This window comes from Chiloscyllium plagiosum, unplaced genomic scaffold, assembly GCF_037043375.1.
Source record: "Chiloscyllium plagiosum isolate Xiang-an unplaced genomic scaffold, Cpla_swu_hap1 HiC_scaffold_44, whole genome shotgun sequence".
Lineage (NCBI taxonomy): Eukaryota > Metazoa > Chordata > Chondrichthyes > Orectolobiformes > Hemiscylliidae > Chiloscyllium > Chiloscyllium plagiosum.
This window is the reverse complement of record NW_028270182.1, coordinates 7174092-7190179: the sequence shown is the minus strand read 5'-3', so window position 1 is coordinate 7190179 and position 16088 is coordinate 7174092. Positions and strand designations below refer to the sequence as shown.

Here is a 16088-nt window from a genome sequence, read left to right as displayed (position 1 = left end):
ATGTGCACACACTTACTCTTGCACACACTCACTTTCATACACACACACACAAACATGCACATACACACACTCATACACACAGCTAAACACTCTCACACACACTCTCTCTGTCACACACACCCCCATACACACACACATACATACACACACACTCTCTCTCTCACACACACACACACTCTCTCTCCCACACACACTCTCACTCTCACTCACACACACTCTCTCTCTCACGCACACACACTCACACACACTCTCTCTCACACACACACACACACTCTCACTCTCTCTCACACCCACCCACACACACTTTAACTCTCTCTCTCCCTCTCACACACACCCACGCACACATACTTTTGGTTAGTTCCTTGACACGGCTGTGTCAGTTTTGACACAGCAATTCTGAAACGCACTTGTGAAAGATACCACTGACATGATACAAGTGCTTAATTTAACAAGCAAACCCAAAATGATGAGATACTTCTGCACTTTTTATGAACAGTGAAAGGTTACTGTGGCAGAGTGAAAGTCCCGTTCTATTTCTGCTTTCTCCTCACTGGCCTGAGGTCAGGAAAGCTCCGTCCAGACCCTCTCCCATAAACAGGTTCACTCACACGCTCTTCCTGGGACTGCCTCTGGGGATTTCACTCTTTCTCAACAAGGCGATCAGGCTTACTGCAACTGCATGGAGAGGGGGAGAGTGTTCGAAGGTGAGTTAAGGTGATTTTCGCCCCCTTTCTCGTTGTAGTGCATCAGAGAACCACTGAGCACAACTGGCCATGTGAAAGAACAATGACAATGCCGAGACTTAATGCCTCATAACCAGTGGAAGATCAAATCTCAAAATGAGTCAAAATCCAAAAATGAGACTGAAGCCTCGATATGTCTTCAGTAATGTCATTGGAGATTTGTAAAATAAACAACAACTGCAAGTTTTATACACAATTTTGATTGCTTATATTGTCTCTCAGCTGCGATGGGTTGCCTGTCAGATTGTTTCAGCTTTTTGTGCCTATAAATACTGAGCAACTGTGGGAGTATTTATAGACGCATTAACTTACAGTGTAAGTTTTATTGAGAAGGTTAGCTTAGGTGGTTAGCTTGTGAGTCATAATAACCCCAACAGCAAACGTTTCATTCCTGTTTGGGAATGTCTCCCCACCCTGTCACAGGGATGGCACAGTGGCTCAGTGGTTAGCACGGCTGCCTCAAAGCACCAGGGACCCGGGTTCGATCCCATTCTTGGGCGACTGTCTGTGTGGAGTTTGCACGTTCTCCCCGTGTCTGCGTGGGTTTCCTCCGGGTGCTCTGCTTTCTTCCTACAGTCTATAGATGTGTAGGTTGGTTGGATTTCCAATGTTAAATTGCCCCATAGTGTCCAGGGATGTGCAGGTTAGGGTGGATTGGCCGTGCTAAATTGTCCCATAGTGCCCAGGGATGTGCAGGTTAGGGTGGATTGGCCCTGCTAAATTGTCCCATAGTGCCCAGGGATGTGCAGGTTAGGGTGGATTGGCCGTGCTAAATTGTCCCATAGTGCCCAGGGATGTGCAGGTTAAGGTGGATTGGCCGTGCTAAATTGTCCCATAGTGCCCAGGGATGTGCAGGTTAGGGTGGATTGGCCGTGCTAAATTGTCCCATAGTGCCCAGGGATGTGCAGGTTAGGGTGGATTGGCCATGCTAAATTGTCCCATAGTGCCCAGGGATGTGCAGGTTAGAGTGGATTGGCCGTGCTAAATTGTCCCACAGTGCCCAGGGATGTGCAGGTTAGGTTGGATTGGCCATGCTAAATTGTCCCATAGTGTCCAGGGATGTGCAGATTAGGGTGGATTGGCCGTGCTAAATTGTCCCATAGTGTCCACGGATGTGCAGGTTAGGGTTGATTGGCCCTGCTAAATTGTCCCATAGTGTCCAGGGATGTGCAGGTTAAGGTGGATTGGCCATGCTAAATTGTCCCATAGTGCCCAGAGATGTGCAGGTTAGGGTGGAGTGGTAGTGCTAAATTGTCCCATAGTGCCCAGGGATGTGCCGGTTAGGGTAGATTGGCCATGCTAAATTGTCCCACAGTGCCCAGGGATGTGCAGGTTAGGGTGGATTCGCCATGCTAAATTGTCCCATAGTGCCCAGGGCTGTGCAAGTTAGGGTGGATTGGCCGTGCTAAATTGCCCCATAGTGCCCAGGGCTGTGCAAGTTAGGGTGGATTGGCCGTGCTAAATTGTCCCATAGTGTCCAGGAATGTGCAGGTTAGGGTGGATTGGCCGTGCTAAATTGTCCCACAGTGCCCAGGGATGTGCAGGTTAGGGTGGATTGGCTGTGCCAAATTGTCCCATAGTGCCCAGGGATGTGCAGGTTAGGGTGGATTGGCCGTGCTAAATTGTCCCATAGTGCCCAGGGATGTACAGGTTAGGGTGGATTGGCAGTGCTAAATTGTCCCATAGTGCCCAGGGATGTGCAAGTTAGGGTGGATTGGGCCATGCTAAATTGTCCCAAAGTGCCCAGGGATGTGCAGGTTAGGGTGGATTGGCCATGCTAAATTGTCCCATAGTGCCCAGGGATGTGCAGGTTAGGGTGGATTGGCCGTGCTAAATTGTCCCATAGTGCCCAGGGATGTGCAGGTTAGGGTGGATTGGCCATGCTAAATTGTCCCATAGTCCCCAGAGATGTGCAGGTTAGGGTGGATTGGCCGTGCTAAATTGTCCCACAGTGCCCAGGGATGTGCAGGTTAGGGGGGATTGGCCGTGCTAAATTGTCCCATACTGCCCAGGGATGTGCAAGTTAGGGTGGATTGGCCGTGCTAAATTGTCCCATAGTGCCCAGGGATGTGCAAGTTAGGGTAGATTGGCCATGCTAAATTGTCCCACAGTGCCCAGGGATGTGCAGGTTAGGGTGGATTGGCCGTGCTAAATTGTCCCATAGTGCCCAGGGATGTGCAGGTTAGGGTGGGTCGGCCGTGCTAAATTGTCCCATAGTGCCCAGGGATGTGCAGGTTAGGGTGGATTGGCCGTGCTAAATTGTCCCATAGTGCCCAGGGATGTGCAGGTTAGGGTGGATTGGCCGTGCTAAATTGTCCCATAGTGCCCAGGGATGTGAACGTTAGGGTGGATTGGCCGTGCTAAATTGTCCCATAGTGCCCAGGGCTGTGCAGGTTAGGGTGGATTGGCCGTGCTAAATTGTCCCATAGTGCCCAGGGATGTGCAGGTTAGGGTGGATTGGCCGTGCTAAATTGCCCCATAGTGCCCAGGGATGTGCAGGTTAGGGTGGGTCGGCCGTGCTAAATTGTCCCATAGTGCCCAGGGATGTGCACGTTAGGGTGGATTGGCCGTGCTAAATTGTCCCATAGTGCCCAGGGATGTGCAGGTTAGGGTGGATTGGCCGTGCTAAATTGCCCCATAGTGCCCAGGGATGTGCAGGTTAGGGTGGATTGGCCGTGCTAAATTGCCCCATAGTGCCCAGGGATGTGCAGGTTAGGGTGGATTGGCCGTGCTAAATTGTCCCATAGTGCCCAGGGATGTGCAGATTAGGGTGGATTGGCCGTGCTAAATTGCCCCATAGTGCCCAGGGATGTGCAGGTTAGGGTGGATTGGCCATGCTAAATTGTCCCATAGTGCCCAGGGATGTGCAGGTCAGGGTGGATTGGTCGTGCTAAATTGTCCCATAGTGCCCAGGGATGTACAGGTTAGGGTGGATTAGCCGTGCTAAATTGTCCCATAGTGCCCAGGGATGTGCAGGTTAGGGTGGATTGGCCATGCTAAATTGTCCCATAGTGTCCAGGGATGTGCAGGTTAGGGTGGATTGGCCGTGCTAAATTGTCCCATAGTGCCCAGGGATGTGCAGGTTAGGGTGGATTGGCCGTGCTAAATTGTCCCATAGTGCCCAGGGAGATGTTGAATGCACTCCCTGAAAGTTCCACTTACAATACTGATGGTGTTTTAAGGTTTCAATCTCAATGTCAGGCTGCAAGTTATGTCGAGACTTGTCCCACCTTTGAAATTCTCTGGTTGACAGAGGTGAAGCATGGCAGAGAAATGTCATTTCCAAAGGGTTGGGAAATGAGACGAATTGCATTTTTTTTTCGACGAAAGAGCGGGCGATATCGGCTGCACCGTGTTTGTCTTGGAACAGGGAACTCTCGGATGTGCCATATTAATCATCTCTTTCATTCCTTTCCAGTGTCCTTGAAATGTTTTACGCTGATCTTGGGAATTGTCTGCATCACGATTGGTGAGATTTCTCTTCAAAAATAATGTTTTGTCTGTGCCTCAAAATAAAAGGCTTTTCGCCCGTATTGAGACATCGAGTCAGACTGCATGGAAACAGATCCTTCGGTCCAACCAGTCTGTGCCAACCATCATCTCAAACTAACCTGCCTGCTCCAGGCCCATATCCCTCCAAACCTTTCCCATTCACGTACCTATCCAAACGTCTTCTCAATATTATAATTGTACCTGCATCTAACACTTCCGCTGGCTGTCCATTTCACAAATGAACCACCCTCTGTGTTGAAACGTTGCCCCTCAGGTCCCTTTTAAAATCTTTCTCCTCTCACCTTCAAAATACGCCCCCTAATTCTGAACTCCCCTAAGCCTAGGGAAAAGATCTTTGCTGTTCACCTTATCTGTACCCCTCATGGTTTTATATATCTTCAGAAGGTCACCCCCCCACCCCCTTCAACATAAAACATAGACCCTCCTGCACTCCAGTGAAAAAAGTCCCAATTTGTCCAGCCTCTCCTGATAACTCCAACCCTCCATTCCTGGCGATATCCTGGGACATCTTTTCTCATCCCTCTCCAGTTTAATAGTACCCTTCTATAGCAGGGTGACCAGAACTGTGGACTGTACTCCAAGAGTGGTCTCACCAACGCCCTGTACGATCTCAATATGACCAACTCCTACACTCAACGCTCTGAGCAATGAAAGCAAGTGTGCTAACCGCCCCCCCGTCTAGATGTGATGCGACTTGCAAAGTATTGTATACCTACACCCGTGCTCTCTTTGTTCTACAACACTACCCAGGGCCCTATCACAAATTGAATAAGTCCTGACCCTGTTCGTTTTACCCAAATGCATTATCTCACATTTATCCAAATTAAACTCTATATGCCACTCTTCAGCCCATTGACCCAACTGATCAAGATCCCTGTGTGAAGTCAGAAACCTTGTTCACTGTCCACTAAACCACCAGTTTGATGTCATCCCCCCACCAACTTGCTAACCATGCTTCCAATGAAAAAAGTCCCAATTTGTCCAGCCTCTCCTGATAACTCCAACCCTCCATTCCTGGCGATATCCTGGGACATCTTTTCTCATCCCTCTCCAGTTTAATAGTACCCTTCTATAGCAGGGTGACCAGAACTGCGGACTGTACTCCAAGAGTGGTCACCCAAATCATTTATATAAATGACAAACGAAAGTGGGCCCAGCACCGATCCCTGTGGAACACCACTAGTCACAGGCCTCCAGTCTGAAAAACAACCCTCCACTACCACCCTCTGTCTCCTTCCATAAAGCGGATTTTGTCTCCATTTGGAAAGTCCTCCCTGAATCCGATGTGATCTAACTTAACTAACCAGTCTCCCCATCTGGAACCTTATCGAAGGCCTTGCTAAAGTCCATGTAAACAACATCTACTGCTCTGCCCTCATCTATCTTCTTGGTTATGTCCTCAAAAGACTCAATCAAGTTTGTGAGACATGATCTCCCACGCACAAAGTCATGCTGACTATCCCTTATCAGTCCTTGCCTCTCCAAATGCATGTAGATTCTGTCTCTCAGGAACCCCTCCAACATCTTACCCACCACTGAATTCAGACTCACTGATCTATAGTTCCCAGACTTCCCCCTACAGCCTTCTAAAAATAAAGACGCAACATTAGTTACCCTCCAGTCTTCCAGCAACTCACCCATGGCTGTAGACCATGCAAATATCTCTGCTAGGGGTCCTAAAACTTCTACCTTAACTTCTCACAATGTCCTGGGACACACTTGATCAGGTCAAGGCCAGCTAACCACTTTTGTGTTATTTTAGGACCTCTAGCACCTCCTCTCCTATAAAGTGCACTGTTTTCAGGACAACAATATTTACTTCTCCAAGCTCCCTCGCCTCCACTTCTTTCTCCGCAGTAAAAAACTGACGCGAGATATGCTACTGGTATCTCTTCCCATCTCCTGTGCCCCCGCGGTTTAGACGCTATAGGAAGGATAGAGAGGGAGGCAAGAGACAAGGGGAAATGGAGTTTTTGATTCTGGAAAACATTACCGCTGTACTTAGGGAGGACATATCTGAGGGATCGTCCAACGAAGATGTATGGGTAGAACTTAGAAATAAGAAAGGGATGATCACCTTGATGGGACTGTACTAAACTGTAATAAACAGTGGGAAATTGAGGAGCAAATATGGAGAGAGATCTCAGATGTATGTAAGAATAATAGGGTAGACATCCTTGTTTATCTTTAAGGGACCCTATTCCCTCCCTAGTTGCTCTTTTGTCCTAATGTACCTTTAGAATCTCTTTGGACTATCCTTGCCTTTATTTGCCCAAGCTAACTGATATGCCCCTTTTTGCCCTCCTGATTTCCCTCTTAAGAATGTCCCTGCACCCTTTATACTCTTCAAGAGATTCACTTAATCCCAGTTGTCTATACCTAATGTATAACTCCTTCTTACTCTTGACCACAGCCTCAATATCTTTAATTTATCCGTTGTTCCCTAATCTTACCAACCTTACTCTTCACTTGAATATAAAGCCTCTGAACTCTCGTTATCTCACTTTTGAAAACCTCCCATTTGCCAGTTGTCACTTTACCCGTGTACAATCTACTCACATTTTGAAAGTTCCTGTTTCATAGCATCAAAATTTGCCTCACTCCAGTTAAGAACTTTAACTTTTATTAAAAGCCTATCCTTTTCCATCACTATTTTAAAACTAATAGAATTACAGTCACTGGTCGCAAAGTGCTCCCCCACTAACACCTCAGTCACTCGTCCTGCTTTATTTCCCAAGAGAAAGCCATGTTTTGCTCCTTCTCTAGTAGGTACATCTACAAATTGATAAAGAAATTTTTTTTGAACGCATTTAACAAATTCCCCTCCATCCAATCCTTAATACTATGGCAGTCACAGTCTATGTTTGGAAAGTTAAAGTCCCCTACCATTACAACCCTATTATTCTTACATATATCTGAGATCTTTTGGGCGGCACGGTGGCACAGTGGTTAGCACTGCTGCTTCACAGCGCCGGAGACCCGGGTTCAATTCCTGCCTCAGGCGACTAACTGTGTGGAGTTTGCACGTTCTCCCTGTGTCTGCGTGGGTTTCCTCCGGGTGCTCCGGTTTCCTCCCACAGTCCAAAGATGTGCAGGTCAGGTGAATTGGCCATGCTAAATTGCCCGTAGTGTTAGGTAAAGGGTAAATGTATGGGTGGGTTGCGCTTCGGCGGGTCGGTGTGGACTTGTTGGGCCGAAGGGCCTGTTTCCACACTGTAATGTAATCTAATCTAATCTAATCTCTCTCCATATTTGCTCCTCAATTTCCCACTGTTTATTACAGTTTAGTACAGTCCCATCAAGGTGATCATCCCTTTCTTATTTCTAAGTTCTACCCATACATCTTCGTTGGACGATCCCACAGAAATGTCCTCCCTAAGTACAGTGTAATGCTTTCCACAAACAAAAGCTCCATTTCCCCATCTCTCTTGCCTCCCTTTCTACCCTTCCTATTGCATTTAAACCATGGAACATTGAGCTGCCAGTTCTGTCCCTCCCTCAGCCACGTCTCTGTGTTAGCTGTGATGTCCCAGTCCCATGTTCCCATCCATGCCCTGAGTTCATCTGCCTTACCCCTTGCATTAAAATATATGCAGCTTAATTCATGAGAGTTACCTCATTCTCCCCCACCTTCATCTACCTACTGCATTCTCAGCCACCTTACCCCCCCAGCCCCACACCCCCGTCCCCGTCCCATTTATCTCTCAGCCCCCTTGGCCCACAAGCCTCATTCCTGATGAAGGGCCCATGCCTGAAACATCAATCCTCCTGCTCCTCAGATGCTGCCTGACCTGCTGCGCTTCTCCAGCACCAAACTCTAGACTCTTACCTCATTCTCTGACGTGCTCTTGCCTGCCTTTCCTGAAAAACGTCGGAGGGTTGGCGTGGACTTGATGGACCGAGTGGGCTGCTTCCACAGTGAAGGGATTCTATATATAAGAAAAACAAGAATTAAATCATGCATCAAATTAAAAAGTTTATTCTCCTTTTTCTTGCTGTCTTGCTTACAATTCCGTTTCCCCCTCCCAGGCAGTATCTACTTGGGTTCTTGTACCAAGCAATACTTGATCCCAATTTATCTGATTGTTACCGGGAGCTGTTCGCTTCTCTTCCTGATTATATCGTCGATTCCACAGACTTCAAACGAGAGCGACATTCTCAATAAATTCAGCAGATTTTGCAAACATTTCGAATCGCTGTTCTCCTTCATCTGGCTTATAACAGGTAGCTGTTTTAATGTTGGTGATGTCTGCCGAAGGGATGGTCCTCCAATCATTACTTTACACTTTGCGATTTCACCCCTTTACCCGGAGCCTCGCATTTTTCATTTTCAGGGAGCAGTTGGACAAGGGGAGGAAACAGACAAGAGATTGTCTGAGGATTAGGGTGGATTGGCCATGCTAAATTGTCCCACAGTGCCCAGGGATGTGCAGGTTAGGGTGGATTGGCCGTGCTAAATTGTCCCATAGTGCCCAGGGATGTGCAGGTTAGGGTGGATTGGCCGTGCTAAATTGTCCCATAGTGCCCAGGGATGTGCAGGTTAGGGTGGATTGGCCGTGCTAAACTGTCCCATCGTGCCCAGGGATGTGCAAGTTAGGGTGGATTGGCCGTGCTAAATTGTCCCATAGTGTCCAGGGATGTGCAGGTTAGGGTGGACTGGCCGTGCTAAATTGTCCCATAGTGTCCAGGGATGTGCAGGTTAGGGTGGATTGGCCGTGCTAAATTGTCCCACAATGCCCAGGGATGTATAGGTTAGGGTGGATTGGCCGTGCTAAATTGTCCTATAGTGTCCAGGGATGTGCAGGTTAGGGTGGATTGGCTGTGCTAAATTGTCCCACAGTGCCCAGGGATGTACAGGTTAGGGTGGATTGGCTGTGCTAAATTGTCCCACAGTGCCCAGGGATGTACAGTTTAGGGTGGATTGGCCATGCTAAATTGTCCCATAGTGTCCAGGGATGTGCAGGTTAGGGTGGATTGGCCGTGCTAAATTGTCCCACAGTGCCCACGGATGTACAGGTTCGGGTGGATTGGCCGTGCTAAATTGTCCCATAGTGCCCAGGGATGTGCAGGTTAGGGTGGATTGGCCGTGCTAAATTGTCCCACAGTGCCCACGGATGTACAGGTTCGGGTGGATTGGCCATGCTAAATTGTCGAGGAGAAAGTGAGGTCTGCAGATGCTGGAGATCAGAGCTGAAAATGTGTTGCTGGAAAAGCGCAGCAGGTCAGGCAGCATCCAGGGAACAGGAGAATCGACGTTTTGGGCATAAGCCCTTCTTCAGGAATGAGGAAAGTTTGTCCAGCAGGCTAAGATAAAAGGTAGGGAGGAGGGACTTGGGGGAGGGGCGTCGGAAATGTGATAGGTGGAAAGAGGTCAAGGTAAGGGTGATAAGTCAGACTGGGGTGGGGGCGGAGAGGTCAGGAAAAAGATTGCAGGTTAGGAAGGTGGTGCTGAATTCGATGGATTTGACTGAGACAGGGTGGGGGGAGGGGAAATGAGGAAACTGGTGAAATCCGAGTTCATCCCTTGTGGTTGGAGGGTTCCTAGGCGGAAGATGAGGCGTTCTTCCTCCAACCGTTGTTTTGTTGTGGTCTGACGATGGAGGAGTCCAAAGACCTGCATATCCTCGGTGGAGTGGGAGGGGGAATTGAAATGTTGAGCTACAGGGTGGTTGGGTTGGTTGGTCCGGGTGTCCCAGAGGTGTTCCCTGAAACGCTCCGCAAGTAGCCGGCCTGTCTCCCCAATATAGAGGAGGCCACATCGGGTGCAGAGGATGCAATAGATGATATGTGTGGAGGTGCAGGTGAATCTGTGGCGGATATGGAAGTTTCCTTTGGGGCCTTGGAGGGAGGTGAGGGGGACGTGTGGGCGCAAGTCTTGCACCTCTTGCGGTTGCAGGGGAAGGTGCCGGGAGTGGAGGTTGGGTTGGTGGGGAGTGTGGATCTGACGAGGGAGTCACGGAGGGAGTGGTCTTTACGGAAAGCTGATAGAGGAGGGGAGGGAAATATATCCCTGGTGGTGGGGTCCATTTGGAGGTGGCGGAAATGACGGCGGATGATGCGCTGTACATGGAGATTGGTGGGGTGGTAGGTGAGGACCAGTGGGGTTCTGTCCTGGTGGCGGTTGGAGGGGCGGGGTTCAAGGGCGGAGGAGCGGGAAGTGGAGGAGATGCGGTGGAGGGCATCGTTGACCACGTCGGGGGGGAAATTGCGGTCCTTGAAGAAGGGGGCCATCTGTGTTGTGTGTTTTTGGAACTGGTCCTCCTGGGAGCAGATGCGGCGGAGTCGAAGGAATTGGGAGAATGGGATGGCGTTTTTACAGGGGGCAGGGTGGGAGGAGGTGTAGTCCAGGTAGCTGTGGGAGTCGGTCGGTTTGTAGTAGATGTCCGTGTGGATTCGGTCGCCTGAGATAGAAATAGAAAAGTCAAGGAAGGGGAGGGAGGAATCTGAGACTGTCCAGGTGAATTTGAGGTCGGGGTGGAAGGTGTTGGTGAAGTGGATGAACTGTTCAACCTCCTCGTGGGAGCACGAGGCGGCGCCGATACAGTCATCGATGTAGCGGAGGAAAAGGTGGGGGGTGGGGCCAGTGTAGTTGCGGAAATAAATTGTCACACAGTGTCCACGGATGTGCAGGTTAGGGTGGATTGGCCGTGCTAAATTGTTCCATAGTCCCCAGGAATGTGCAGTTTAGGGTGGATTGGCCGTGATAAATTGTTCCATAGTCCCCAGGAATGTGCAGGTTAGGGTGGATTGGCCGTGCTAAATTGTCCCATAGTGCCCAGGGATGTGCAGGTTAGGGTGGATTGGCCATGCTAAATTGTCCCATAGTGCCCAGGGATGTGCAGGTTAGGGTGGATTGGCGATGCTAAATTGTCCCATAGTGCCCAGGGACGTGCAGGTTAGGGTGGATTGGCCGTGCTAAATTGTCCCATAGTGTCCAGGGACGTGCAGGTTTGGGGGGATTGGCCGTGCTAAATTGTCCCATAGTGCCCAGGGATGTGCAGGTTAGGGTGGATTGGCCGTGCTAAATTGTCCCATAGTGCCCAGGGATGTGCAGGTTAGGGTGGATTGGCCATGCTAAATTGTCCCATAGTGCCCAGGGATGTGCAGGTTAGGGTGGATTGGCGATGCTAAATTGTCCCATAGTGCCCAGGGACGTGCAGGTTAGGGTGGATTGGCCGTGCTAAATTGTCCCATAGTGTCCAGGGACGTGCAGGTTAGGGTGGATTGGCCGTGCTGAATTGTCTCACAGCCTGTTTCCACACTGTAGGGATTCCGAGATTCTATGATTCTATGAAATAGTCACTGAATGGTTTCTCTTGCCTTCATCCTGTGTGCCTCAGTGACACAGATTCCCTCTTCTTAAAGAATGAGATCCCAAACCAATATTTCTCATCAGTATTTACTGTGGGAATAGACATGGAAGCTGGGGAACTCAGGGAACTGAATACTGCTGTCTGGAAAAGAAGTCCACATTAGCAAAGACAAGGTGCTGGAGGTCTTCAAACCCATAAATCCCTGGGGCCTGATCAGGTCTATCCCAGGATTTTGGGGGAAGTCTGGGAAAGTAATTGCGGGGCCACTAATAGAGATATTTGTATCATCGACAGTCATGGGTGAGGGTCTGGAAGGCTAATGTTGTGCCTTTATCTAAAAAGAGCTAAAAGTAAAAGCCAGGGATGTGTAGACCGGTGAGCCTAATGGCAGTGGTGGGTAAGTTGTTGGAGGGGGGTTCTGAGAGGCAGTGTTTATGGGCATTTGAGGAGGCATGGACCGATGAGGGATAGTCAGCGTGGCTTTGTTCATGGGATACATATTTGATTGAGTTTTTTTGGAAGAGGTGAACAAGAAGATAGATGAAGGCAGAGTGGTAGACGTTGTCTAAATGGATTTTAGCAAGGCCTTCGACAAGGTCCCAGGATGGTAGAGTGGTTCGTAATGTTAGATCACATGGGATCCAGGGAGAGCTAGTCAATTGGATACAAAATTGGCTTAAAGGTAAGAGACAAAAGGTGGTGGTAGACAGTTATTTTTCAGAAACGAGGTCTGTGACCAGCAGCGTGTGGCAAGGATCAGAGTCCACTGCTGTTTGTCATTTATATGAATGATTTGGATAAGAATATAGTAGGTATAGTTAGTAAGTTTGCAGATAACACCAAAATAGATTTGTATAGTGGACAGTAAAAAAGATTATCTCAGAGTACAACGGGATTAGATTAGATTACTTAGTGTGGAAACAGGCCCTTCAGCCCAACAAATCCACCCACCCATACATTTACCCCTTCACCTAACACTACGGGCAATTCAGCATGGCTAATTCACCCTAACCTGCACGTCTTTGGGCTGTGGGAGGAAACCGGAGCACCCGGAGAAAACCCACGCAGACACGGGGAAAACGTGCAAACTCCACACACACAGTCGCCCGAGGTGGGAAATGAACCCGGGTCTCTGGCGCTGTGAGGCAGCAGTGCTAACCACTGTGCCACCGTGCCGCCTACTTGATCAACTGAGCCAGTGGGCTGAAGGGATGGCAGATGGGGTTTAATTTAGATAAACGTGAGGAGTTGCGTTTTGGTAAGACAAACCAGGGAAGTACTTACACTGTTAATGGTAGGCCCCTGGGCAGTGTTGTCGAACAGAGAGACCTAGGGGGTGCAGGTACATATGCCCTTGAATGTGACATCACAGTTCGACAGAAAGGTAAAGAAGGCATTTGGCATGCTTGCCTTCGGCAGTCAGAGCATTGAATTCACAAGTTGAGACATCGTATTATAGCTGTACAAGAGACTGGTAAAGCCACATTTGAGTACAACATACAATTCTGGTTGAACTGCCATAGGAAGGGTACTATTAAACTGAAAAGAGTGCAAAACATATTTACACAGATGTTAGCCTGGGACTGGAAGGTTTGAGTTACAAGGAGAGATTGGGACCTTTTTCCCCTGGAGTGTAGGAGTTTGAGGAGTGTCCTTATAGAGGTTTATAAAATCATGAGGGCTATAGATAAGGTGAAATAGACCTGGTCTTTTCCCCAGGGTAAGGTAGTGCAAAACTAGCAGCTATATTTTGAAGGTGAGAGGGAAAAGATTTAAAAAGGACTTGAGGGGCAATGTTTTCATGCAGAGGGTAGTGTGTACATGGAATGTGCTGTCAGAAGGGGTGGTAGAGGCGGACACAATGATAACAAAGATATTTGGACAGTACATGAGTAGGAAAGGTTTCAAGGGATATGGGCCAAATGCAGGCAAGAGGTTGTGAAACTTGAAAGGGTTCAGAAAAGATTTACAAGGATGTTGCCAGGGTTGGAGGGTTTGAGCTACAGGGAGAGGCTGAACAGGTTGGGGCTGTTTTCCCTGGAGCGTCGGAGGCTGAGGGGTGACCTTATAGAGGTTTATAAAATCATGAGGGGCATGGAGAGGGTAAATAGACAAAGTCTTTTCCCTGGGGTCGGGGAGTCCAGAACTAGAGGGCATAGGTTTAGGGTGAGAGAGGAAAGATATAAAAGAGACCTAAGGGGCAACTTTTTCACGCAGAGGGTGGTACGTGTATGGAATGAGCTGCCAGAGGAAGAGGTGGAGGCTGGTACAATTGCAACATTTAAGAGGCATTTGGATGGGTATATGAATAGGAAGGGTTTGGAGGGATATGGGCCGGGTGCTGGCAGGTGGGACTAGATTGGATTGGGATATCTGGTCGGCATGGACGGGTTGGACCGAAGGGTCTGTTTCCATGCTGTACATCTCTATGCCTCTATGACTCTAAATGGGCCTAGGTTAGCTTAGGAAACCTGGTCAGCATGGACGAGTTGGGCCAAAGGGTCTGTTTCCATACTGCATGACCGTCTGACTCTAAATCCAGTTTCATAGCAAACATCCAACCAGCCTGAAACTTGCAAACTCAATAAAAAGTGAGAGTAAGGGGAGCGGTGTTTCATTTTGAGATCAAAAGTACTTTCAGTACATATCCCGAAGAAGGTGTGATCTGTGTCGCTTCTTAATATCAAAGTGTATTTGTAACATCAAAAAGACATTGAGGATTAAATGTCAAATATTGCATTCCTCATCTCTTCCAGGAAGCGTTTGGATCTACAGCATCTACCAGCCAGATTATATTGACAAAGCTTCTCCCAATTATTGCGACAAAACACTATACCTCTTTGCCTTCTGGATCACCACTGCTGTTTATATCATTCTCGGGCTCATGATGCTTGTTGGATTTTGTGTGTGTATTTGTGGTGGAACCTTGGTTCTGACCAAGAATTTTTCAAGCTCTTGAATGAGGAAAGCCTTTGCTCCATCTTAATTTGAGAAATTTGCCTGCCGATAAACTCTGGGCTTCCGCAGATGAACGAATGGCTTTCGCACTGCTTGTGTGGGACAGCTTTTCACAAAGGCATCTCCACATTTTTTCGTTTGTTCTGCATAACCTTCATCTGATATTTCAGGAAGGAAACGGCACTTAATCTGCTCGTCATTCTCAAACCAATCAGTTATGTTTCAAAAAAACATTTTGGATGTATCTGTGATATATTTCTAATAAAAAAGCACCAGTAATTCCTGCATTCTCTCAGCGAAGGATTTTTGTTTTACTTAATTTCAATAAAATTTCTATCAATTTAATAACATCAAGCTCAGATAAAAGTTGAATTCAAAATGGCAAGAAATTCAAGGCAGCTAGGATTGGGACTAGATTGGGTTGGAATATCTGGTCGGCATGGACGGGTTGGACCGAAGGGTCTGTTTCCATGCTGTACATCTCTATGACTCAATGACTCTATTTGTATCTTTCAAACTAGTTTATAGAAGTGAGCTTTCTAAGTCAGAATTCCAGCTCATGTTTACTAACTCCTTGATAAGAGGGGAGAGGTGAAACGGCGTAGAATTGTAGATTCAACATTTCTTGATTGAATTCCACAAGCTACTAACCAACCTTCATATCAAAACTTCCGGATAGAATAGACTTGCTCAACTTGCTGCAAATCTAGCTTTACAGAAAAGTTCCACATTTGCATGTTTAACTGTGAGTTAGGTTCATAAGATACAGGGAGGATGTTGTGAAACTTGAAAAGACTCAGAAAAAATTTACAAGGATGTTTCTGGGGTTGGAGCGTCAGAGGCTGAGGGGTGACCTTATAGAGGTTTAAAAAGTCACGAGGGGTCTGGCTAGGATGAATAGCCAATGTCTTTTTCCCAGGGTAGGGGAGTTCAAAACTAAGGGAGGCGTAGGTTTAAGGTGAGAGGGGAAAGATTTAAAAAGGACCCGAGGGGAAAGTTTTTCTCAGAGGTTGGTATGTGTATGGAATGAGCTGCCAGAGGAAGTGGTGGAGACTGGTACAATGACAGCATTTTAAAGGCATCTGGATGGGTATGTGAATAGGAAGGGTTTGGAGGGACATGGGCCAATTGATAGCAAATAGGTCTAGATTAAATTAGGGTAGCTGGTCGGCATGGACAAGTTTGACCAAAGGGTCTGTTTCTGTGCTGTACATCTCTATGACTTGAAAAATTGCAAAGGTGAAAGTGGGTACTGCAGATGCTGGAAATTGGAGTCAAGATCAGAGTGGTGCTGGAAAAGCACAGCAGGTCAGGCAGCAGCCGAGGAGCAGGAAAATTGACGTTTCGGGGAAACACCCTTCATCAGGTCCTCCAGCACCACTCTAATCTTGACTCAAAAACTGCAAAATTAAAAATCACAAAACACCAGGTTGTGAAGCACTAGCTTTCCGAGCGCTGCTCCTTCATCAGGTGGACTCTGACAACCACCTGACAAAACAGCGGCGCTCTGAAGGCTAGTGCTTCCAAATAAACCGGTTGGGTTATAACCTGGCATTGTGTG

The 16088-nt window shown here is 48.0% G+C and overlaps 1 protein-coding gene across 1 annotated transcript; it reads left to right on the top strand.

The window, feature by feature from the left end:
- Positions 1-263: 263 nt before the first annotated feature.
- Positions 264-14812, top strand: LOC122544317 (transmembrane protein 272-like). The gene is made up of 4 exons (XM_043683483.2): positions 264-704; positions 4162-4212; positions 8286-8480; positions 14326-14812. The coding sequence occupies exons 1-4, from the start codon at positions 680-682 to the stop codon at positions 14526-14528; spliced, it is 474 nt and encodes a 157-aa protein (XP_043539418.1). The 5' UTR covers positions 264-679; the 3' UTR covers positions 14529-14812.
- The last annotated feature ends 1276 nt before the right edge of the window (positions 14813-16088 follow it).

Coding starts and splice junctions, on each gene's coding strand:
- LOC122544317 (XM_043683483.2), top strand. CDS start 680: ATGGAGAGGGGGAGAGTGTTCGAAG. Junction 705..4,161: donor GAGGGGGAGAGTGTTCGAAG/GTGAGTTAAGGT, acceptor ATTCCTTTCCAG/TGTCCTTGAAATGTTTTACG. Junction 8,481..14,325: donor CTTCATCTGGCTTATAACAG/GTAGCTGTTTTA, acceptor CATCTCTTCCAG/GAAGCGTTTGGATCTACAGC.